General features: G+C 42.4%; 1 protein-coding gene across 7 annotated transcripts in view; it reads right to left on the bottom strand.

Annotated features, from left to right (window-relative positions):
* Positions 1-1,749: 1,749 nt before the first annotated feature.
* LRCH1 (leucine rich repeats and calponin homology domain containing 1) overlaps positions 1,750-25,283 on the bottom strand; it is a 192,259-nt gene continuing 168,725 nt past the window's right edge. For 2 of the 7 annotated variants that reach the window (XM_078070362.1, XM_078070364.1), the window contains 2 exons: positions 21,948-22,025; positions 1,750-4,241 (listed from right to left, as the gene is read on the bottom strand). In XM_078070362.1, coding sequence (XP_077926488.1) covers positions 4,131-4,241; positions 21,948-22,025 — 189 coding nt within the window. In that variant the 3' untranslated portion in view covers positions 1,750-4,130. Of the gene's footprint in view, positions 4,242-9,757; positions 12,967-15,517; positions 15,990-21,094; positions 21,236-21,947; positions 22,026-25,283 lie in introns of those variants that run through there. The other 5 variants (XM_078070365.1, XM_078070358.1, XM_078070363.1 and 2 more) reach the window with 5 other exon arrangements.

Below are 25,283 nucleotides of genomic sequence, written 5' to 3'. Positions count from 1 at the left end.
AAACCTCTAGAAACTTCAGTCGGTCAGCTCTGCTGGGATGCCCTCTGTACAATTAAAAGGACACAAGCCCAACAGTTGAACTTGACCATGCCCTCTGTCTTATCTGATACGAGCTTGAGCAAGTTGCTTCTCCCTACTTCTCTCTGAATGTCAGTGTTATCCTCTAGGTCTCTTCCAGGTTTTATGTCTTTTGTCTCCAGTCACCAGGAAAAGAATTAAAAATTTTGGGGAAGAGACTTATTGGTCAGTTGAGTAAGGTGGCTGCTTTTGAACCAATAAACAATAGCCACACGGACAATGTCAGGTAAGAACCACAAAAATCTCTTGGTAGAAGAGGCAGGGTTAGTTCCCTGATGTATGTGGTATTAGGTATAGGTGTCCACAAGTCCTTCCCTGGTAGCGTTTTGGCAAGAATTTTTGAAATACCGTATGCAAAGTTCGTTAATTCTTCTAATTGGCATCTTTTTAGTGCCTACTGACAAGCACTGTTCCAGGCAATGGGGAGTCGACAGAGAACAAAATAGACAAGTAACCTTGTTTTAATGGGGTTTATAGTTCAGAAAAACACTTGACCCACAGTAGCCACTCAATGACTATTGGCCATTAAGATGGCCCATTAGTGTGTGGGTGTGAGGAGTGAAGGTAGTGGCTGGGACCCTGCTTTACACGCATGCCCCACACACAGGAGTACCAGCTCCGAAGAGAATTGAGTTCATACATCCCGTGAGACCAGACTCAACTGGATCTGGTCTCTGCTAGCTGACCTCCAGGACGTTAGATAACCAGCCCCAATGGGGTCATTGCTGCCCGGATGTCTCGGACTCCCCCAGGAAGAAGTGGGAAGCCCCCGAGGCAACCGTTGGCCAGAACTTGGTCTCTGGGACAGTCCCCCACTGCAGCCAATGCCATATGGCTGAACCGCATGGATGCCCCCAGTGCCAAGTGTGCTCCCCCGCCAGGTCCCCCCCACCAGCGCTCTGCTCCTGTGGCCTCCCCTTCGCTTGCCCTTCACACGTTCCCCAGGTGCTCCAGCCAACTTACAGTGCAAAGTGTCTGTGAGTGCTAGACTTGTGCGACATGTAGTAGACTAAGATACCTAAGAATTCGAGGTTCGGCACAGGAACAGCATTCCCCATCGGAACACCGTTGGCCATGCATTGGTTTTCTCAACTCGGTAGGAACGGATCTTAAATGGAGAGGCCCTGACCCTGGTCTCTGCTTACTTAGGCTGTTGGTCTCACGTGTTGTTTTCACTTGAATTCCTCCAAGTAGCTGCTCTTCTACCAGAGGTAGGCTGCACGTGTGGGAAAAACCCCAGCCTAGATTCATGGGAGGCGTAATCATGGCGGCCACTTCGCTCTCTGCGAGTCAGATCCCATGGGGGGCAGCTGAGGAGAAAGGACCAGATCCTGTGGTTCTCCAACACGCACCACACAGCCTTCAGGCTTCCTCAGTGACCTCTTCTGGAGCTGCCACCCAAGGGACAGGTGGAGGGTCCTGAGTCTACACCCCTTCTCCCCCTCACCACAGCAACTCTGCTTATAACTGCTATATGTTCTGTGCTTCCAGGGAAGATTTTAGTTTGGAAAAAAAAAAAAATGGTTGGAAAATATATATATTACAGACGCACACACACTCATATATATATATGCTAGATAATTGCTACAGTCTATTTCAGCAACGACACCCTAGGATTTCTTTTGTGACTATGGTCAACCTTCGTATCAGATGGGTAAGTCAGGCAGAAGATGGTTTGTACAAATTCAAAGTTTTAATGGCTGTTACTTAATAAAAGAAAGGATATTTGCACTGTGTACATTCTGTCCACTTCCGGTACTCTCAGCTGACCATGCCCGTTTTATTGCACATATAAACAGTGTACAAGGATCTTGAAGACGTTACGTAGCCATACACGGACTGCATTTAAAAGGGAAAAAAAAGCCATTGCACAAAATATTGACGTCATTTGTATTATACAGCCAACTTTAAGAAGAATACTGAAGATTAGTATCAAAAGAAATATTTTAATTTTGGGGGGAAAAAAGTCTCTCAGAACAAGGATTACAGAGCTTCATGTTTGCCATATATACACGTAAAAAAAAAATATTTTAGGACTCTGCGTTCTGAATGCCCGTCAAGGTGCGGCAATCTGAATTCCTATTTCCATATCGACCTTGGCACGTTGTTGACCTTGAATACGCTCTTTGCCCAAAACGCCTTTCTCTTTTACATCATGACGCTATTTGACAGAACAGGTATTTGTGCAGTACAGGAACATATTAAAATAGATTTTACGTTAGGTTAAAGTGCACAGTACATTTGACAGGAAATAACTGCTAGCTGCCAATCCAAATGACCGTTTCCAGTAACCGCCCCCATCTCGCCCCCCGCAGTGGGCAGCCGTGGCATTGACCGACGGGCGTCGGAGTTCAGTGCCCCCCATCCTCACGGCGCCCACCTGGGTATCTGCCGTGAGGATGGGGGGCACTGAACACTTACAGCGGCTTCTCACGGAAGTGAGGCTGCAGTCGGCCTTCGCGAGACTGAAAGACGAACGAGCGGGCTCTCTGCGGGGCCAATGGCCACGCGTGGAAGCGTGTCCGTGACGCCTTAAGCCAGCACAGGTCCCTTTCCTTTGCTGGCTCTTCTCTAGCCGTGTTTTGCCTGAACTTCCTCCTTCCTAGGCTACTCCGTCTCCCAACAGCCCTTCCCGAGCCCGCTCCTAAGCCTGCGTTGGCCTAACAGGCCGCTGCCCCCACCAGTGGGGGACGCATTCCCGTGGTTTCACACCAGAGGCCGTGACTCCTGCAGCGTTTTAGGGAAGCCGCCGACTAAATTACAATGAGATGAGCACGTCTGCCTCTCGGAATCATTTTCTCTTTTAAGACAGGCTGGCAGTTGTGAGAAGGGCTGGTCGCCTGATCCATGTCCCATGTGCCATGTGCCATTCTTGCTCACTCCGTCAAAGCTGTCCTTACAAAAGCTTTTTGGTCAAACAACAGGCTTTTTCTTATCTCTACTTACCTAGACCATTTCCTTATCATCTACCTTTGGTGCTAGACTTTCTCTCATTAGCCAAGTTACAGTGCAAAATTATACTTCAAGACACATGAAGCTAACACTTACGAGTTCTTTGTGTTAAAACGTGAATGTTTTGTGCATAGCAAAATAAGTCTGAATCCAAAAAAATAATTGTTCACATTTCATCTTCAAGTTTAATATGCCTTTTTTTTTCTTCATCACAGCTATTTACAAATAACTTTGGGGTGCTCTCTTGATTTCAGTCGGTTTGTTATGTGAGAGGACAACAGGGCTGCTGGAATGTAGGAAACTGGATGGAATGCAGAAATATAAATAAAACCATGTTCCATAAACCGAAGTGTAAATAATGCCTCCCCAGAAAACAGTTCTTGTCCCAGAAGCACCTGTTTTTGGCTTAAATTTTCTTTTTTTTTTTGCTGAGTCACATACACCAGAATACATGATTACTGAGACCTAGAACTACTGCACACCAAAGAGGATAGAAAATAATTCAATATTTATAATATTAAAATAAAGTGTTTAACCACAAAAAAGCAGTAATAAAATAGTTTCCTAATTTACAATTTGCATCCAAAGGATGAATAACAACTCACTAATAAATAATATTTATATAAATATTTTGTATGTCGAAAATAGTTTTTTAAAAGGCAATGGTCTCAAGAAATGTCTTAAAAAATTTGGTGGTGAGAAACCTGATTGTGTCCCCCTCCCCCCACTGAATACACAAGAAGTTTGGTTTGAATAAAACAAATGCATCTTGTTGCAAAACGGTTGTGCTTGGTGTGTTGGTAATGGCAGTAGGTGAGCGTGGAAGGGATGAAGGAGGTCGTAAAAGGCATTGACGTGCTGCTCAGCTCTTCACTGGCAGTTCCCTCACTGGCTTTAAGGTAAATATCTTTCCTATCTTAACAATGGAAGTCAGTTCTGGAAGGCGGACAATCTTCCCTTCTGTCCTCCCTTCAATGCAACCAGAGCCAGGGAACTGACAGGCAGTGAGCGGGAGGGCAGGAGGAGCAGGTGCTGAGAGCAGAGTCCAGGACTTCGGATGAGAGGAGAGTCTGAACCGACCCCAAGGGGAGGAGCTGGTTTCATGTGAACAGAGTCTTCGTTACCGTTACATCTAGTAACGCTTGAACGGTAATGCCCACTTTGACCAGGCCTTTCTCTTCAAGGATGTGATGGGGTAGACACAGTTTTTCCTAAAAGGAAGAAGAACACAGCGTCAATTTTTAGATGACCGAAAACATAATCATAAAATCTTAGAGGACACCAGTGACAGGAGTTCAGCTGAGCTCTGACATGTGCCTGTCTGATCACCTCAGACTGTGCTCCCTCCCTTGCTTTCCACCCGCTGGCAAAGATCTTTTCTGTGTTTGCAGAGAAAATACCGATTTTTCACAAGTGAGGGCTGTTCCAGAAAGTCTCCCAAGCATCTTAGAATATGCAATAGATCTAAACATTAAAAAAAAAAAAGCTTTATTCTAAATAACTGAGCTACATAGTCAGGGGGAAACCAAACACCAAGAATAACATTCTTATAAAGTAAAATGCACATAGCCTCTCACACATTTCGAAGAAACTAGGACACTCATTTACACAGACCATGTACCGTTCTACTGACCATAAACCTTGATTTTATTTGCTGTGATCTCTGAAATGGAGGTATTGCTGGTGGACTTGCTATCCTTTCTTCATGGTTTACGAACGGCCTTGTAAATAAGTAATTTTAACCACAGCCTTCAACAGTCTCCCTTTTAGGACTCTGTCATAAAACGGTCAAAGACACAAATGTCCTGTTACTTTCTCAGGTTGAATTTTTGCTCTTGGAAAATGGCCGGTACATACAAGTCAAGGAAAACAACCAACGCAAATCACTCCTTATGTGGAGAACCTTGCATGCTCAACCAAACAGTTTACAAAAGAACACAGTAAAATAATTTCACACCTTTGTCATTTGGCTCTGGGAATGAGGGGACTCTCCTTGCAGAACATGTCTCCTTGACTAGGGAAAGACTCCGCAGCAAACACTCCCTCTTGCCTACCGGATCCCGGTATGTTCTCCACAAGCCCAATGACGGCTGTTTTTAAGGACAGTTTAAAGGGGATGTGGCCACACCCCAGGCGGTGGACGGAGTGTTTACCATGAGGCCAATCAGGGTCTTGGACATTTCTGCTTCATCTCATGGGACTCTTGCTTGAGGAACCAGATCTTCCTGCTGCCTCGAGTGCAGAGCTCTCCAGAAATTACCACAGACACAGGCGTTCTGCTCTTAGAAAGATCTTCGAAGGACACGCAATGACATCTCCAGTAAGTTGTTCCACCATCTGAAAATGTCATTTTCCTACACGCTCTCGATCACCTTATTACCCCTATCCCTCCTCCTTCCCTAACTTGTGGTAAATGCAAAGTATCTCAGACTCTGTGTCTGGCACCAGGTCTGAAGAAACGGCCCCACATCAACATAGGACAACGGATTCTTTAGAACACAATTCTACCCATTATTTCCCGTGTCTGCTCTGTACCATAATAAGATGATCTTGCCAATGGCATAGTCGGTGGGCATTCCGGGTTATGCTGCTTGCCAACTTAGCAGCCACATGTCAACCTGAGAAAGAATGGGGGGCTCTGTGCCAGGTGGGCACGAAGCCAGGATGGGCCACAGCCAGACGTCAGGGTAGATCCTTTCCTGAAGCCACTGTCACGGGCTTGTGAAAGCACCTCAATCTGGCATTTCGTTGCTAAGGCTGGTTCCACAGGGGCAGGGGTATGTTTACCCCATTCTTATGATCTCCACAGCACCCAGGTTGACATCGGGCTTCACAGGAAATTACAAATGGTCACTATTATGGTTAAGCTCCTGGTACGAGACATTACTTGGGGAAAAAAAAGGTCTCGTATTTACACCATATGCTAAAATCAATTTGAAATGAATTAAAGAGTTAAATGAACATCTCTCCTAATAAAACAGAGATGAATAGTTAGCATTTTCTCTTATAAATGAATGGAGAATTTTCTAAGTTAAAAAATGATAGAAAAATCATAGAAGATAAAAACAATTGATTGCCTTAAAGTTTAAAGCTTCCATGTGTCAAAAAAACCCCAAACTGGGGCACCTGGGTGGCTCAGTTGGTTAAGCGTCTGCCTTGGGCTCAGGTCATGATCCCAGGGTCCTAGGATCGAGCCCCGCATCAGGCTCCCTGCTCAGCGGGGAGCCTGCTTCTCCCTCTGCCTGCTGCTCCCCCTGCTTGTGCTCTCTCTGTCAAATAAATAAATAAAATCTTAAAAAAAACAAATTAATTAAAAGATAAACAAACTCTAACAAAAGTATTTGCATCAAATTACAAAGGGTTTTATATGACACGTTGGTTTAATAAATCATTGAGAAAAGCAGTAACGGATCAAAAGAACACTGCGTGAAGAACACAAATAGAAATCTTAAAAGGATGCACACAAGCAAGGCATTTTGAAAGACACTCTGCTTCTTGACCACAGTGTTTACTTATATTTGGTCCTAAATGTTCCTGAATTCAAGTACGAATATTTCCACAGGGTCTAAACTCTGTGTACAACATGGCTTTTATGGGGCTACGTGCCCTAAACTAAGTCTTGCTTGAGATGCAACATGGCCCTATTAACGGCTGCGCCAGTCCCTGTGAGGAGTGCTGGCTCCAAGGCTCCAAGCTAGAGGCCATGGTTGGGAGGGGGGCTCCAGAGAGACAGGGAGGGGAAAGTACTGAGGTCTCAACCTCCCACTGATAGGACTTCTGGAGACAACACAGACTCAGACTGAGCTAGCTTAAGGTCATCCTCTCTCCCAGCCCTTTAGTTTTCCAACTGGCATTCCTCACCTTCCTGGTCTCCTCACTCCTAAACCAGATGCAGAGTCCAGGAGTCTCGCTTCCACCCTCACAGCTGACAATGAGAAGTACACAGAAGACATAAAAAGCTACTTCTCACTTCCTTCCTGTCCTTCTCCTTTCATTCAGATGCCCTGAAGAAACCCAGAAGTGCCCTCAGATTACTTGGATGGGCTCGGAGGTGCCTACAAAGACTGGTCTAAGGTAACAGAAACATAAAAACACAGCAGTTCTGGTTATTTTATCACAGGACTGGGATGAAACCTGATAGGAATGATGAGCTGAGGCACTGCTTGACAGGCCGAGCGAGGGGAGCCTGCCGGAAATGAGGAGGGTAGCAAGGAGGGCCGGAAGGCCATCTCCCACCGCACTAGTCCTGCCACTGCATAGGCCAGGGGCACTGGGGAGGGTCCTGGAAGTGACCCAGAAGTTGGGATAGGGAAGGAACTGCTGTACATTCATAACTGGATCAGAAGTGACAGAGAAGGGCCACCACCTAAACCTGGATAAAAGGGATTTAAAGCAGAGATACTGTACATTCACACTGACTTTAAATGCATTTAAATTTATTTCCTTGTTAGAGGAGCCTAGCGGCTTTCCTTGAGAATGTGGCACCACTGTTCTGTTTCCTTTTAAAGCACAGGGCAGAGTCATAAAGGAGTATCTTACATAAATGTCATGCTTCCGAACCCCTCTGAAGAACTCGTGCTTTGTGTTGCTTCTCCGATGGTGGAATCAGTAAGGTTCCCTCACATGCCGTTAATTTTTTCCCCCCTATGTTTACATCTTGAGGCAGAATAGTCTATCTGACTAGCTACACGATGGGCTATATGAGGAAAAAAAATCTGGGCTATTAGAGTGAAAAAGCGTGTTTTATGTAAATTTTGAAAGGAAAATGTGTCAAGAGCATGGTTTTTAAACTTATTTGGGCTTCATTTAAAAAAAAAAAAAAAAGTTCTTTAAACCCAGTTATTTCACTTGATTTGCTAGCTTCAGGGAAGAGATCCGACTTCGTGACCAGCGCTGAAGGTTCCGTGTTAGTGTGGCTTGTTCGGGCCGCTGTGCCATATTCTTGCTGGAGATGAACCCTAGCACCGGAGCCCATCCTTCCTTGTCAGTCGTGACCCAAAGATGTCACCGTTCCTAGTTATTTGTCACCACGTAATTGGTGTTGATTGGAAACTTTCCCTGAAATGGGGCAGAACTGCTTGGTTGCTTCCATGTAACTTAAGGATAATAATATAAATAAATAGTTGGGGGAAAAAGAAAAAGAGTTGGGTGACTGGGCAAACAGGGCTGGAAAACGCAGGCAAGCCATAAACACTAAACGCTGACTCAGAAAGATTCCCGGGGCCCCTCCACCATGCTCGGTGCCAACGCTATAGATCTGCAGTGCTTACTTCTCTAGGACAGCTGTGTCAGGCGGATAGAATACCTCTGTTTTACAAATGACAAAACTGAGATGTAGAGAGCTTTAGCAACTTTGTTAAAGTCCCACAGCTGGTAACTACTGGAAGCAGGATTTGACCATGCGTCTCCTCTCCCGGCAGGGGCTCTTTCCACAACATCGTGCTGTTGCCCATAAATTTTACCTTCATCCGTAGGTGGGTATGTTGCACCTGTGCCCCTGGGACAGGCAGAGGCCTCTAGACCCCTGGAGTCCTATCCTGGGAAGCCCCACCAAGTTCAAGATCAGGTGGGGGGGTCACAGAACCCTCAATTTGGGGACAGGCGTTAGCTCGGCGACTTGGCTTGCTGGGCTTCTCTTCAGGGAGAGCAACAGACCTCTCATCCCAGAGGAAGACGCCTCGCGGGAGCATCGCTGCCTGGCTCTCCTCCTTCTATAGTTCCTTGTGCTCCCAAACAGCCACGCACCTCCTTCCAGGCCCAGCTGCTAGACTAAGAAGAAGTCATCTATGTCCGCATAGTTCATATCGTCCAGCCTGTTTCTCAAATGCACATTCCTGGCGCCGAAGTGACTGAACTTAAAGCAGAACTGTCTGCATGATCTTCACGTGAGAGAGCTTCAAGTTCTGCCACCTGAGCGTTCTGAGGGGCGGTCACCTCCCGTATAAAGCAGAGACCACGTCACACTCCTACAGACCGAGACGGTGTCCTGTCGCTCTCCATGGGAGTCTCTGCCTTCCAGCCCTGCCACCGTCAAGTGCTTCCTCCCTCGGGCATACATCATTCTCCACACGTATCTGCCCCCTTTCTCACGTCCCTAACCTGCACCCTCCTCCCCTGGCTATTCCTACACACCTTTCAGGTCTCCGTGTAAACATCACAGTTCCAGAAAGGCTTCGCAGATTCCCTGTTCCCCATCAGGGTCCGGTCCCCTGCCGCGTGCTTTGCAGAATCTTGTGTCACCCTGAATTGCATCTTATTTGTCTGCTAGGTTAGGGGTCCAAAACCCACTGCCTGCGGGCCTAGTCAGTCCACAGCCTGTTTTTGTAAATAAAGTTTTACTGGAACACAGCCACGTCCATTCACTGACGAGTCATCGACGGCTGCTTTCAGGCTGCACCAGCAGAACGGAGTAGTTGTAATGTAGACTGCATAGACCACAAAGCCTACGATATTTATAATCTGGTACTCGACAGAAAAATGTTGCTGACTCCTGGTCCAGACTGCAAGATTTCTGAAGACAGGGTCATGTATCCCCAAGGTCTACCACAAAGGCTTACTCAAAGACTGCTCATTCCATATTTGAGGAATGAATAAATGAACACAAGCACAAAGAAAGTCACACTGAAAAGCCAAGGAATGGACTCTGACAGTCTCAAAGAAGAAAAAAGTGCACATTCTACATATAACTGATTGTTTATTGAGAACTAATTTCAAAATCTGAAGCCTAACTTTAAACCCAAATCTCCTGAAATAAAATGGTATTAAAATATGTTTCGTTTACTCCAAAACCACTTCAGGCTCCTGAAATTTTAATCCATTGTCCAGTACTTTACCTGGTAAGGGGCAACAGCCTTTGTCCTTAGGACATCTTGTCCTTATAGAACAGCATGGATTTTAGAGAGAGAACCCTAGCCACCAGGCACTGAATTTAATTTCTTACTCACAAAAAAATGGTATCAGGGTATCGAGTGACTTTTTTTTTTAAACCTATTCTCATTGAGGAAATTCCTACTCAGTTGTCTTACTTTTGAGTTCTGCAGGGCCCCTCCCCACCAGCCCGATTCCGTAAGTGTCTTGCCCCGAACAGCGAGCCACACGTGACTCACAAATCCGTAAATAGAGGGAACGAGTAGACACATTAGTTGTGACATACTGTGGAAATTCTGAGACTGAGTGGTGAGCTGCCACCAACTGGAGGACCTGGAGAAAGAGAACCTTCTCTTTCACATAAATCTTTCTATCTCAAAGAGAGAACAGAAATAAACAATTGGTTCCTTTTATCAGGCACTGCAAGTACTGGGAAAATGGTCTTTCTTGTGTGAGGAAGGAGATTTAAGATGCACATATAAATCACACAGCCAAGTCCCTGCCCACCTCTCAGACGACAAGCATGTCACGCTGTAATGGCAGGCCTCACGCGGGCATATGAGTTGGTGTGTGGGTACCTCGGGGAAGAACCATGGAGAGGCTTAATATTCTGAATAGAAATGAACAGCTTGACAATGGGCAAGACCGTTCATTCCAAGTTTTGCCTAAAGGGCTAAATTAATTGTGTTCTGCTAGTTACCATGCCACTTGATTAAAAAAAAAAAAAAAAAAAAAAAACCCATCCCACAGATCCCAAGAGGAGCGGCACATTAGGTTACAGATACATTAATGACCTGAGAAATGAAAATGCATCCAAAGAATCCTTTGATGCCAGAACTGAAATACGAACATAGCCTGAGAATGATGTCAAGTCAGCACTGAAAATTAAATCTGATCTCACGTGATTGCTCTACTCAGTTTTTATTGATAGAATTTTCTTTCAAGTGCCACCGTGTAAGTCATCTCTCTTCTTCCCTTTTCCCCCCCCACTCCTCCCAAAGAAGAAAAAAAAAGACACCCAAACAGTGATCATTAAGGGAAGCCTCAGTGCACTGCAGAGCCGGATGGAGATGGCAGAGAGCTGCTCTGGGTGGGCACAAATCAGTGCATCGATGGGCTGATAAAAACCTGGAATAATCACCCGAAATGTGTTTATTAAACAACTTATGGCTCAGGGTGCTCATTTGACTTTGCACAAAGGGCTTTTATTGTGTCACAGATTGAAGGGGACAACATAGTCCCACAAGCAGTTCAGTACATCTGTGGGTTATTTATACACAACTGAGGTTAATTAGGGAACTTCCACATACCCTGTATTTCACCAATCAACACATAATCAGGAGGGAAAAGCTCAGCTAACTCAAGGTATTTTCATGTAAAGAATGTTTCCTGTTAGAAAATCTAATTCAGCAACAAAGAATATTTATAAATATACTCTTCTAACCATGTGGGTTTTGCATATTCTCAAGTCCCCTGGATTCATGGAAGCATTCAGAAAAATAAAATTATCTTCTTAGTAGCCATCGATGTAGACTCTTCACAACTCAGTAAATTAGAAATTATCTTGAGGAAGTTAACATCATCATCTCCCAAATTTAAGAAATAGTATTTGGCAACCAGATGTAAAGTGAAGCCTAGGGGAAGCTGTCTGAACCGTGGAGGAGGGCATTCTCATAGTATAAAAAGACATCCCAGAACCAGAAATATCTTGGCCTAGACAGGATTCTAATGTTTTTTTTTTTTTCTTTTAGTTACAAACTGATCACACTGCTCAAAAAGCGGATATAGTTAACATATAATCTTGTAAGCTTGCTTAAAGGATAGAAGCAGCTTGCTAATGTCACTGGAAATCAAAGGTTAAATGGAATTTTCAGACCATTAGGGAAACTACATTCTTCTAAAACAAGAGCAATCTTATTGTTGGCTTCTGCCATAGTAACCCAAGTATTAGGACCAAGAATGTTCCATGACTCATGGCTTTATTTGAAAGCAAATACAGTCAAATTCATCACATTCTTGACCTGCAGTTATGATGTGATGTAGCAAAAAAGGAAAACGACCCATTCCATTATTTAAAAATAGAAATCCCTTCTGGAAAATGCTTTTCTAGGAGTTCAGAATAGACCTAACAAGGAGCAAAAAGTAAAAATATGCGCAAAGTGATGTGCAAGCAAATCCTCCAGATGGCGCTCTAACAGCAATGGACGCTCCTTCCCCAGCTGCCCAGCTAGGTCTCATGCTGTGGGGCAGAGGGGCTCCCTCAGGGTAGGGGTGGGCGGCAACCCTCCCTGGTGCCCCTCACCGCTCCCATGGCAGGAAACAGGGAGGAATCCAACTGCATGGCCAGCAAAGCAGTCATTTGCCCATGGTATTTTTCAAGTTGGTCAATATTAAAGACTTTTATAGGCCAAATTGGGAGCCAAATGCCAGTTTTCTGTCCTCTCTGCAAGGTGGCCCTTCTACACCTCAATTACCGAGTCCTGAATTAGGATTCAACACTGACCCAAAGGAAAGATTTCCATATCCTAAATCCCCTCTGCTCCTGTTCTGGAATCTTCTTCCGCTCTACCAAGGGCAACGAAGCTCCCTGGGAGAGAGAGAAGAACTGCATAGCACTGCTGCTAGCACTATGTGAATGAGAAAGCGTGAGGTTTGGACACACTTGTTGCTGTTTTTTCAGTAAGGGAGAGAAATTATTTGTGCTTTGGGAAAAATCTGACTCGTAATGTCCGGCTTCAAAACTCCAGAGATTACTAAAGAGATGACGGGGATGGAAGTTGGCCAGGCAAAGGCTCAAATGGAGGAAGGACCCTGCGATAGATCAAGGTGACATAGCAGAGTGTTTGGATGCACATGCAGACGTTATGCGGACAGAGCATTCCAGTGGTAAGTGACATAGATTAGCACTATAAAGAGAATATGGACAAGACAGAAGCTTATAAGGTCCCTGGAGCGGAGGGCAGAAGTTGGTTGTGGGGGTTTCTCCCCAAGTGCCAGGAGAGTGTCAACAGTCTTTCGAACGTGATGAAAGTCCGACTGCAGGATGTCATACGAAGAGCAGAGGTCGGCCTATTCCGTGGGCAGCCATTAGAACAGAAAGAGACAGTGCATACAATTAAAAATACACGCATTTCTGGTTACTAGCAAATGGCAAGAGTAACCCCTTATTTCAAGCAGGTAAAAACCCACTCCACCATCAAAGATTTTTTTTTTTAATCCATTACAAAAGAAAAGTAGCATACCCAACGTGTTTTCTGCAAACAGTGCAAAGAAATCCTCCACCCACAATGCCACTACTAAGGAATAGCATGTTCTGCAATTACTAGGCCATTCCGGCATCGAAACAGTTTTAATGTTTAAGTGGAATCATGTGCTCACCAGTGGCATAAAAATAAGAGCTTTTGGCTAGGGACATTCAGGACCTAACCTTACCTAAGGGAAGAATATAAACTTCCAAGTTGAATCCCCACCTGTCCTCACTATTCTCAATGTATTCTTCAGCCTGGTTTGTGAAGACTGAATGAATATCAAGCATTCCTCTCTGAAAGGTAATACGTACACCTTATTTTTTTGTTTGTTTGTTTTGGGGTTACTGGTAAACTCTGGGGAATGCTGCTTTTAAGTATGTTCCTACATATGTCAGAAAGTACATTAAATTTCGTGGTTTTGCAGCCACAAATAAACCAAAGTCTAGAGGAGGTTTCTCAGATGTGCAGTTAGCATAAAAGTACAGGCCCGCATGGGGCTGTTATGTAAATTTCTTCACCACTAAACAGGTAACGGTGGGGCACAGCTCTTCTGAGTGCCTCTGAATATCTGTTGCTGTCAGGAAGCAAACCGTTTCCTGATTCACTGCGTTCCTGAACTGGAAATGACCACAGCTTAACATTAACAGTGGTTATAATGGACATGTCAATAAGAAAGAGAAGTAGTTTTGTGTCCAGATTAAACAAGGATTGAAAATACTTGTATTTCATAAATGCAGCTTTATTTCAAAATTGGCAAAGTATTTAAAATATATGTAATAGATATTTTATAACATACTTTGCTACAGTTTTACCCTTTGTTTTAGCCTCATTGCTAAGCAGATGCAAATCGCAGAGCCACTCAAAGATTCTAAGATAGAGATGCTGTCTTGCTTATATCCTCTGAAGTTAGCTTGATGCCCTCAGATAAATAGGAATACTACCACAGCAAGTGGGATGAATAAGATTAAAAACAGCTCTTATTTTAATTTATGAAGGTAGAGAAGCTGCTGTTAAGGAAAGGCTTTTTAAAGATATCAAGTCATGTTATATCTATTCAGATCACGAATCTTTTCTCAGTGGATTTGGAGGAATCAAACTACCACTGTTATTTTCCTAAGAATTAAAACAGCTACACAGAGATTTGATTTCACTGGGAGAGAGACGCTGGTCAAGGACTAAGCGGATGGGGAAACAGCTAAGGAAAGAAGTTTTTATTGCAATAAGAATTTTCTATTGCAATGTTGTGCTTTAACCAGTGAAATCTGAGCAAAGCAGACATAAGACAGAAGGCATCCACAAACTGAAATGTGATTTTCACAAAAGTGGGTATTTCCATGTTAAAAGCAAATCATTCTACCTCCAGTGTGTATTTTAATACACTTCCCGGGACCCTATGGAAAATGTCTGGTCTGCTCCCCAAGCAACGTGGTCAAAGAACTTGAATCGGATTGAAATCTGAGCAAAGTAGACATAAGACAGAAGGCATCCACAAACTGAAATGTGATTTTCACAAAAGTGGGTATTTCCATGTTAAAAGCAAATCATTCTACCTCCAGTGTGTATTTTAATACACTTCCCGGGACCCTATGGAAAATGTCTGGTCTGCTCCCCAAGCAACGTGGTCAAAGAACTTGAATCGGATTCTTGGAGTAGCATACTTCTCACATGGGTAGCCAACACAGACCTTTCTTCTCCTCCTGGAATTAATTTCATGATGCCACACATTCTGGGCTTAATTCAGATTGAAGTGGGTAGGGCCTAGACTCACAGCCCATGGTGGTTGGTTTAAACTAAATCATGATCTCTAAAGGAAAAGGCATGGGTCTAAGATCATCTGGTAGGCAAAAATTGGAATCACCATAACGTGGGGAGTGTGGGCTGCTGGGGCCCTCTCAGACCGGCGCTCTGATTCTGTCCCACATCCCATTTGAGCAGCCCCTGCGGGGATGCTGGGATAAGAACCAGGGTTAACACCGCTGGGAGAAAGGAATTTTCTGACCCTCGTGCCTACCAAATTAAAGTCGTAATGAGAGGGACTTAGGGATTATACATTTCTTATCTTAAAATTAAAATAGGAAAATGCTAAAAAGGAAGAAAATTTAAAGAGGCAAAATTTCACTCTGTATTACAGAGTCTTAGTAATGATTGCAAGGCATTTGAAAAACACAGTTAATACACTCAGAGTCCTCAGAGGCAAGTGTGGATGCTAATTCTCACTATAGAGAACAGAAATCACAATTGCCAGAGGTTAACTGGTTCTCTTAGAGTCAACACAAGAATGTGTGACTAAACTTACTATTAAAGATTGGCCCAGCTTCCCTGAATACTATGGACGCAAACAGAAATGTAGACAGATCAGGCAAAAGGTCTGGTTTATAAATGTTCTGAGTGTCACACAGTCTAAATTCTAGGAGATTTAGAATGTATTCAGTTTATTTAAATATAATTTTAATTTTTAAGGTCAACATACAAAGTTTTTTTTTTTAATCTAAGATAACAAAGCTCAGGAATGTTGATAGTCATTCTGAACATTTAAAGTGCTGACGGACAGGTATAATTTGGTGGGGGTGGAGTGAGGTAACGAAGGGTTTCCAGAATTTTCTCCAAATATATGAGAACTAATCAATTTTAAGGACTTACAGAGTAACTGTTATATCAGTAAGCTACTTTATCTACAATTGTAATTAAAGATGCTGCTTTTAAAATGTTTATTCTTGGGACGCCTGGGTGGCTCAGTTGGTTAAGCGTCTGCCTTCGGCTCAGGTCATGATCCCGGGGTCCTGGGATCGAGTCCTGCATCGGGCTCCCTGCTCGGTGGAGATCCTGCTTGTGCACTCTCTCTCTCTGACAAATAAATAAATAAAATCTTTAAAAAAGAATAAAAAATAAAAGGTTTATTCTCAACAATACACATATGAAAGGCTGTCAGACTGCTGACCACAGACGACCCTGCCAGCAGGAGACACATGGCGGGAAAGGAGTCTTACATTCTCAATGGTAAACTCATACTACCTCTTAAGAAATGTACCTCATTTTACATACTAGAGACTGACCTTTTTTAATAAATTATGAATTTAAAAACTGCTGTTAATAAAGTAGTAAATGTGTCAGTCTGCACCTCTGGTCATTCGACCTCAAGACTAACCAATATAAGTAGAAAATAAAATTTTGTAATAATCATCTCATCCTCTCCCCCAAAATTACTTATTAGTTATGATTTAAATTGACACTAAAGTTACTGATTAGGGGGAAAAAGAGAGGCATAAAGCTCAAAGAGAAAGAACTCATTTCTCCTGTTCTCAAGATTAAAGCAACAACAAAAAAGAGCAGCTTCAATTTATAGAATGTATGTCGATTAAAAAAAAAAATTCAGATTAGTTACACATTTCCTAAACCCTCACTTAAAGCAGGGAAGTTACTGCTGTTACTTTCAGATACTGTACCTCATTACAAAAAAAACCAACCAAACAAAACCAACAAAAGGCAAATATGAAAGGTATTGAAAGAAGACTCAGCCATAATGTCAACATAACCCACTTATATCAACATGATCATTGTTAGAATCCGAATGTTCTCTAGGATTTTATGTTTAACTCCATTTGGCTGATGCAGAAGCTGAGGGATCCCCTACAGTCCCGCAAGCCCCTGGTCTCTGTGCTGTCCAGGCAGGCGAGCGGGGGCCCAACGTGTCCACCACTTAGGGGAGCTGCTGCCCTGGATCCTCTTCTCTATTTTCCCTCTGCAGACAGTAATGACTATGAAGGGCTGGGCATTTTGTCTAAGTTCCCTCCTCCTCTAAAGAGAGCAGTCTCTTAAATTAAGGACCTTGCTCCTTACAGAGGTCTGAGGCCACAGCTACTTATATAAAACAGAGTAGAAAAATTTCCCTGGTGAACCAAAAAAATATCTATTTTCTAATACTTTTAATGCTTCATAAATCAGAAGTTTCTTTTGACCTGCAACAACACTAATAAGAGCCCCAAACTGCCCTAAATTTGAATCAATTTGGAAACCCCCAATAGCCAACCATGAATCTTCAACAACAAGTTTACAGGCCAAGAAAAGAAGCCTCAGTATGTCCATTAATAGCCTCATGAGTCCAAGGCTTAACCGAAGTCAGATTCTCAGGTGACACAAAGAATGTATCCTCAAGAATTTGAAAGCCCACCAAGGGTAGGCCTGTCTTCAAGATCAAGTTGATGTTGGGGCGCCTGAGTGGCTCAGTCGTTAAGCGTCTGCCTTCGGCTCAGGTCATGATCCCAGGGTCCTGACATCGAGCCCAGCATCGGGCTCCCTGCTCAGTGGGAAGCCTGCTTCTCCCTCTCCCACTCCCCCTGCTTGTGTTCTCTCTCGCTGTGTCTCTCTCTATCAAATAAATAAAATCTTAAAAAAAAAAAGATCAAGGTGATGCTTGCACCAGAAGTCAAAGACAGCTTGCACAGTCTGTCGACTGGCATCATTACCACAAGGAGCTCTGGGTGGTGTGGGCACCATCACCCAATCCCTAGATTTTCCAAGGCACCATGATGCACCTGCGGTTACTCCTTTGACTGCTAAGCAGCCCCCACCCCCCACCCCCAAGCAGGGGAAGCAATTATGGAGCTGCAGGATACAGATGAGCTTAAACGGACTCGTACAGCTCAGAGGAATCATAGGGGTCCGATGATTTCCAAACTATGTTTAGCAGTAGGATACCTTTTCCCCCAAAGAAAATGTTAGCTGGAAATCCAATATATGCTATGGACAAAGGAGAAACTGCTCTGGCGGATTCAAGGGGGCAAGAATGATCTGTAGTCTCCCCCCTTGGCTTTCCCCTACCTCCCGTGCTGGTCACTGGAAAGACTCCAGGGTTCTGAAGAAGACGATTTGAATTTACTGCTCAAGTCCAACACCTGCAATCTGCAGATCGGGGAGCTCGGTCACAGAGAGCCAGGTTCAAACTCCAGCTCTGCAGCTACCAGCTGTGAACGTGAGCTTAGGAAATTGTTTAACCTCTCTGGCCTTTAATTTCCTCAGGGCATGGCAATAAAATATTTACCTCCAACCTTCCATGGTAAGCATTTAAGATGATGCATAGATAAGAAGTCCTCAATAAAAGGTTAACCGCTGCTACTTTTAAGGAGTTAGCCTCAGGGCACAGAACTAGTTAACAGCACAAGTAGGGATAATTGACCCCAAACCTCGTGCATTCCCTCCCTCTGCTCACAGATCCCCTTCACCCACTCACTCTTCTCCTTCCAGGTTATGTTCACTCCGGTTATGTCCCTTTAGTGGAGGAACTGGTCCCCAAACCAAAACCCCAACGCACCCGAAATGGGGAGCAGGAAGGAAAATTACCTGCGCTGAAATAACTATTGGAAGGGATGTCATCCCCTCCACTGAGAAAGAAACTTGCCTGCCGGCGAGTGCTACTTCTGGTTCATTTTTAAGGACCTTTCCTTGGCATTCTCATTAGCAAGCCTCTACCTCATCCCAAGTCCCTCTTAGTTAATAGCAAGGAATTCTCCTGTCATCCTAACAGAATTTCTCCAGGTCCCCATCACTAACGTCTTTCTGTGATGTCATCTTCTTTCCATCAGTAGCAGCTGCTGTTCCAAATCCTGTCTGTTCCCCCGACTGAGGAGCCAAGGGGATAGACCCAGCCTCACCCAAACGTCACAAATAACGCACAGAGGTCTGGAGTGGCCTTAACCTGTCTACCTATGCTAACCTGCAGCAAATACGCAGACCACAGCCAGGTCGAAGAAGGCACATTTACAGGTAAGCCACACCAGAACCTCTCTACCCAAGCGCAGAGTAAAGTGCTTCATGAACCTTGACCGACCCCGAGGCACAGAGCTGGGATTGTGTCCACGGGGACTTCTAAAGAAAATATAATAAACTGTAACAATTTGAACAATTTTAAAATTACTTCCATCCCTTCAGATTCTTTTACATGTAAAAACTCAACTAAATCTGCTCAGCAACCACATTCCACGCATAGGAACCTGACAAGATTATATAAGCTGCGGAGGCTGACTTGGCCTTGGTGTTTCGAACAGTGATTCCATTACGAAGGACACCAAAGGCAGGGCTTAGAGCACAGCTGTGACTTTTCAGTCTCTACAGGAAGATTCATCACTGTCAATTAGTACTGAGCTTATAAAATACAGAATTCAAGATCTCTGTGACTTATGAGTGTATGTGAGTAGATAAGCAATGGATGGAGAAGAAAGCAGGAAGAAGCTTACACATTGAGGAATTAACTATGTGACTGGGAAATCAATGACTATTTTGTTACCCAAATATGAGGTGTGATGCAATTAAGAAAATGTAATGGGTACAGGTTCTCTCTTTTTTTTTTTTTTTGGTATGAGCCTTTTCAAATACCTGATCATAAATGGAGAATTTCTGCACTTAGGCTTGTGATATAATTATTTTTAATGTAAATAATTAATTGTAGTGTGCCACATATACATTAAAACATCAACCCCCTTCAGAAGTGAAAGAAGTGTATCTAAGGCGAAGGGAGTCATTTCACTCCTCCCCTAACTTCCTATCATATGCCCAGATGAAAAGATTTCCTCACTTCCCATCATGCATTCCTTGTGCATTCTCAGATGAAAGCAAGCTCCCTGTGCGTCCAGGAAGATCTGCCAATTGCCTTCCAACGGCATTTCTAGTTTTCCACTAGAATATCCCTTCCTCACTTTTAACACGTCTCGTTAAGAAGTTCAATTGCTAACTAACCAACAGACTTTTTCTAGTAGCCAAAAGCTTAATGTAACTCTAGTCCCTGGTAAAATGCTATTGGATTACCCATCAGGATGGATATGTATGTATACACACACATGCACACGCAAGCATGCACACAACCACACATGCACCATTATACATGATGCAAACTTGAAAGACACCTCCAATCTTAAAAAATTTTCAAAAACAGCCTAAGTAATATATTTTACTAAGCAGAGTTGAATGGGACACTGGCAGGAAAGATTATTTATTCCCTGTAACTCAATCTTCTCAGAAATTATGAATTGCTGATTAGTGCAAGGGGGCACATTGCTAGGGGCATATTTCAGAAATTATGATACATTTTTCTCTGCCTATTATGGTAATTTAACTTCCTTTTCCCTACTTTAAAAGAAAATTGTAATCACCAATCTTTACTCACAACACTTGGTTAAGGCCATTTCCATTTCATTTTGTATCACCATAAGCCAAAAAAATTTTCTGATGAGTTTAAAAAATATCACAGGGGACTAGGTCATAACTCACCAGTGCTTTCTAGCACAGGCACAAATAATTTATCTTCTGAAACTTGGTACGATAGTTTTGATTCACACATGGAAATCTTATTAGCCCATGATGGAGTCCAATTATTAAAAATAGTATGTGTATAGGAATTAAATATTTGAAGCCAACAATGTATATGCAATATTAAAACATACACATGTAATATAGACACACAGATTAACATTGTTGAAAGACATCTGGATTGATCACAAAGACATTTAGTCCATTATATAAATATTACACTCTTTTTAAACATGAATTTATAAGCTTTTCTTTGTTGATATAGTTCTGATGTAATGATGCTTTAATAATTCTCTTCTTGTCCTCAAATACGATTAAAAATTGCACCACTAACCCCTTACTCAATTTTGAAACTTAACAAGCTAAAAGATAGGAAGGGAGGGAGGGATAGAGGGAGGGAGGGAAGGAAGAAGGAAGGAAGGCAGGAAGGAAGGAAAAAGAGGAAGATGGGAGGGAGGGAGAATAAGCCTTTCTCAATTCCAATACCTAACTCCTATCACTGAGTAGAATTACATTACAATATAATTCTTTCACATACTCACAAACAGTATTTTCATGACAGAGTTTGTAGTTACTTTATCTCTGGCATATTAGAAAACATAGAAGAAAAATTTTAAAAATGTAATTTCTGGCCATTTCTGTTTATCACAATGATGATAAACTTCTCAACTTACCCCCAAATTCTGAGTGGATTGTCTTTTGTCTCCCGAAGAAATCATTTTGTTACTAATAGCAAGGTCCTTTAAAAGCCCCAAATTAGCTATCAGGCTGAGGCTGAGGCTGGGACTTAGCTTGGGAGAAAGAAAAAGTAGCCAAGTATAGTTGGGCTGGCTATAGGGAATGCCAATTGGGTCTACAGCGGACTAATGGGGAAAATGGAACTGCAAACAGAGAACAAATTATAAAGCAACATACAAACATTGTTATTATTATTGGTAATGCTTAATTATAATAATAACAATAATTATAATATTTTCAACATTGACTATTTTGATCCACATACCCAAAATGCAACTATTCAGAATGAAAATCAACAAATTAGTAGTCAACTACAGGTCTGCTTTGCTTAAGAGCTGTGGATAAGGAAAACCAACAGCTCCAAAATTCTACCCTATGGAACCTGCTAGAAGGCTCACTGGAGCCACAGTAATTTCTGTTCTTGAAGTAGGGAATCAAGCCAACTACATGTTTTTCTCCAGGTTGAAATTTTGCGTTTATTTCAAAACCTTAAGGAAATTATATTCCCTTTTCCCTCAGTATTGACCCTACCACTTTAAGCCATTTTAATTTCACTGCAAAGGAATTAAACTAAATTTTGTTTAGTTTAATTCCTGCAAAGGAATTTAAACTAAATTTTGTATTAACTTATTTCATATTATTCCTCAAGAAAGACTGAGAATAAAAAGGATGTGCAAAGCTGTACATCCATTCAGTGGGTTCAAACACATATATTAAATGAAATCTGCACCAAAACATAGTTATTGGGACTAAGTTTGACGTTACCTCTGGTACTCCTAATTTTCGGCATGCTTCCAAAAAGTTTTCCACATTTCTTCTGCATTTGGCCATGCTAAGTTTGGGCTATAAATACAAATGTGCAGAAATAATGTATTATTAAAAGAGAAATAATTTTAATAACAGGTTAAGTTTTAAACTTTCTAAATGCCACAGTTAATACATGTTCATTGGAGGAAAAAATACATAAGCAAAGAGAAGACAATAAATATCATCTAGAAACATCCACCTAGAGATAAAAATTAAGATTTTGGATTATATTCTTCTAGACATTGTATATGTGTGTGTGTGTATGTGTGTGTAAAGATGTAAGTAAATGGGGCACCTGGCTGGCTCAGTTGGTAGAGCGTGCAACTCTTGATCTTGGGGTTATGGGTTCGAGCTCCACGTTGGATGCAGAGATTACTTAAAATAAAGTCTTAAAAAAAGATGTACATAACCATATGTACAACACTGATGTTTATATAAGCAGAATTTCTGCATGTGTGCATACATGTGTATATGTATGTGTATACATGCAAATTTCTACATACATATGTATGTGTATATGTATGTATACATACACACGTGCATACTGACAGTTTTTATGGGATCATACTCTTGTGTAATCTGCTCTCGTTCATCTACAAATACACCATAAGCATCACCTGTTGCCATCAGCAAATATATTTCTATATGAAGGGTTAAATTCAGCAGGCCAATTAATCTCCTTCCCACCAAAGTGAAGGGTTAAACAACAAAGAGGCAACAGAGGTAAATAGCATAAAAATAGTGGGATGTTTAGGACCCAATCAAGGGCCACTCACAGTTGAGCTGACTGTGGTTACAGATCACCTCTAAGGTGTGGGATGGAAAACAGGTACATCGGATTCACACATTTTAATTTTTACATGGTAGATTTAAAAGCTTTACTGTTAAATTTTAATATTTCCTTCTTCCCTTAAAAAGGGAGCAAGAAGTATGACTGACTCCAACAATCTAGGTGTAGAAGCAATGTTTTATAAAGACTGATTTTGCCCTGTGAACAGCAAGTGACCATGAAGTAACTCTTACTCTAGATGGTCTACACCAGTCATCACAAAAATCTAAGTTTGCACATTATTTTTAAAAAAGGGACTCCTTCTATCCCTACCTCCTCACCCCCCTAAAAAAGAAAGAATGAAAGCCTGCTGATGTGGAACAATTTAGTTTGGAAGCTAAACAAACATTCTCCACCTTGGCTAGAGAGGAAATGGTCCCCCTCAACGTGAGACTTGCAAAAGTGGGGCAAGAAGCTGCTTGGGTGGTTTTGCCCATTTCCTGGCATGTGTTAGGACAAGACCACCACATTAACCTCATGCAAAGGGAAGGACGGGCAGAGGTAATGTGACATGGGGATACCAGAACAGGTGCTAGCCCAGCTGTCAGGGCACCCAGAGGCATTTCATCATTCTGAGACCCTAGCCTTTGTCTCTCCAATCCTCTGGGCCCATTATCTTCCTTCATATACTTATTATTTAGGTGGGAGGAGGGGTCTGTTCTGAAACTCCAAAGATGCCCAACACCATTCACAATATTTACGTCAGCCCTAAGTGAGGTGAGTTTCAAGCTACACAAAGAGAATTTCCCATCTTTGGAAGTGGGAGGGAGGGCCCCATTCTACGATTGATGCCTGGGTTTAGGGTAGAAAAGTACTTGCTACAAATAAGAGGTTCAACTCCACCAACGGCTGAAGAGTCAAAATGACACCAGCCTTGCATAAAAAAAAAAATGGGACAGTATCAGTTTTGTGAATGAAAAATTAGAATGCTTAATGCTGACAATAACGTGGGTAGAAAAGGCATCCACTGCTGTTGGTGCAGCTAAGATGGTGCAAACGGAGTGTTTACTGGGTGTCGGATACTCCGCTAGGGGCTACGTGTGCACCTGTGGAAGTGAAACACACAATCCTCATGGGCGCTTAGCTCCAGTCTAGTTGGATCTATTGGTAAGTTAAAGGAGATTACAGTGTAGTATGGTATAGGCCTTAGTTGTGAGATGACCATCAGGAGAAAAAAAAAAAGCAAGGAAAAGAATCTAACTTCATTCCAAGGGGTCAAGAATGGCTTGGCTCCCAGAGACGCTGAAGCAGAGGACAAACGGGAGCCTGAGCGGCTGCAAGGTGAGGAGATTTGGAGAGAGGGTAGGGAGCAACCTTCCGGGTAAGAGAGCACAGCCCGGACAAACAGTGGACAATGAACGCACAGACCAGGACAGCAGGCTGGGCTGCTCAGGGGGGCTCCGAGACGCTCACTCAAGAATGTTTGCTAAGTGGACATTTGGAAACAGCCTGTATTTCCAAAAAGGAAAACTATGATATGATAACATAAGGTACAATATCTGACAGTTATTAAAATGGGCATTTATTGAAAAATTTTAATGGCATGAGGAAATATCTAGGTTTTGATAAATTTTAAAATAGGAAATATCTAGGTTTTGATAAATTTTAAAAACTACTAAATGGTATACGTGAAGGAAATATCTAGGTTTTGATAAATTTTAAAAACTACTAAATGGTATACGTGAAGAGCTCATAATTCAGAAACAACTTAAACGTAGAAAGGATGCTAGTAGTTCGTAGAGAAACCAAAGTGTTAACAGTGGTGGTCTTTGGCTTATGGAATAAAGGCTGTTTTTTCCCTCTGCATTTCTGTATTTTCTCTAGTTGGGCATTATTTCCCATTATTTTTTCAATTTAAAAAAATTATTTAGAAAAGAAAATAGGGACTCCTGGGTGGCTCAGTCGGTTAAGCGTCTGACTTCAGCTCAGGTCATGATCTCAGGGTCCTGGGATTGAGCCCCGCGTCAGGCTCCTTGCTCAGTGCGGAGTCTGCTTCTCCCTCTCCCTCTGCCTCTCCCCCTGCTTACGCCTTACGCTCTCTCTCTCTGTCTCAAATAAATAAAATCTTTAAAAATAAATAAAGAAAAAAGAAAATAGGTTGACAACCAAAAGATTTCTAGAAGAACGCAGCATGTTTCCTGAAGGCTTAATAAAAACTAATGATGTAATGTATGGTGATTAACATAACATAATAAAAATGTATATATATATATATATATAAATGCTTAGATACATGATTCATATTCACTACGAATAATATAATTGTAAATTCAAATTGGAAGCTATGAGGAGTCATGGCTTCTCTCTTATAATTTGGCAAGAATTATGAAATGAGAATTTGGCACATGGCTCAGACAACTTTACAGCAGTTTGGACCTTATTTGTAGAAAACAGTGGAAAGTTTCATACTGGATTATAGGACAGAATTTGTTGCCCAAACTAAGGCAAGCTAGAGACAGATTTGA

This window comes from Halichoerus grypus, chromosome 4, assembly GCF_964656455.1.
Source record: "Halichoerus grypus chromosome 4, mHalGry1.hap1.1, whole genome shotgun sequence".
NCBI lineage: Eukaryota > Metazoa > Chordata > Mammalia > Carnivora > Phocidae > Halichoerus > Halichoerus grypus.
The sequence above is the reverse complement of the archived record's forward strand: the minus strand, read 5'-3'. Positions and strand labels throughout refer to the sequence as shown.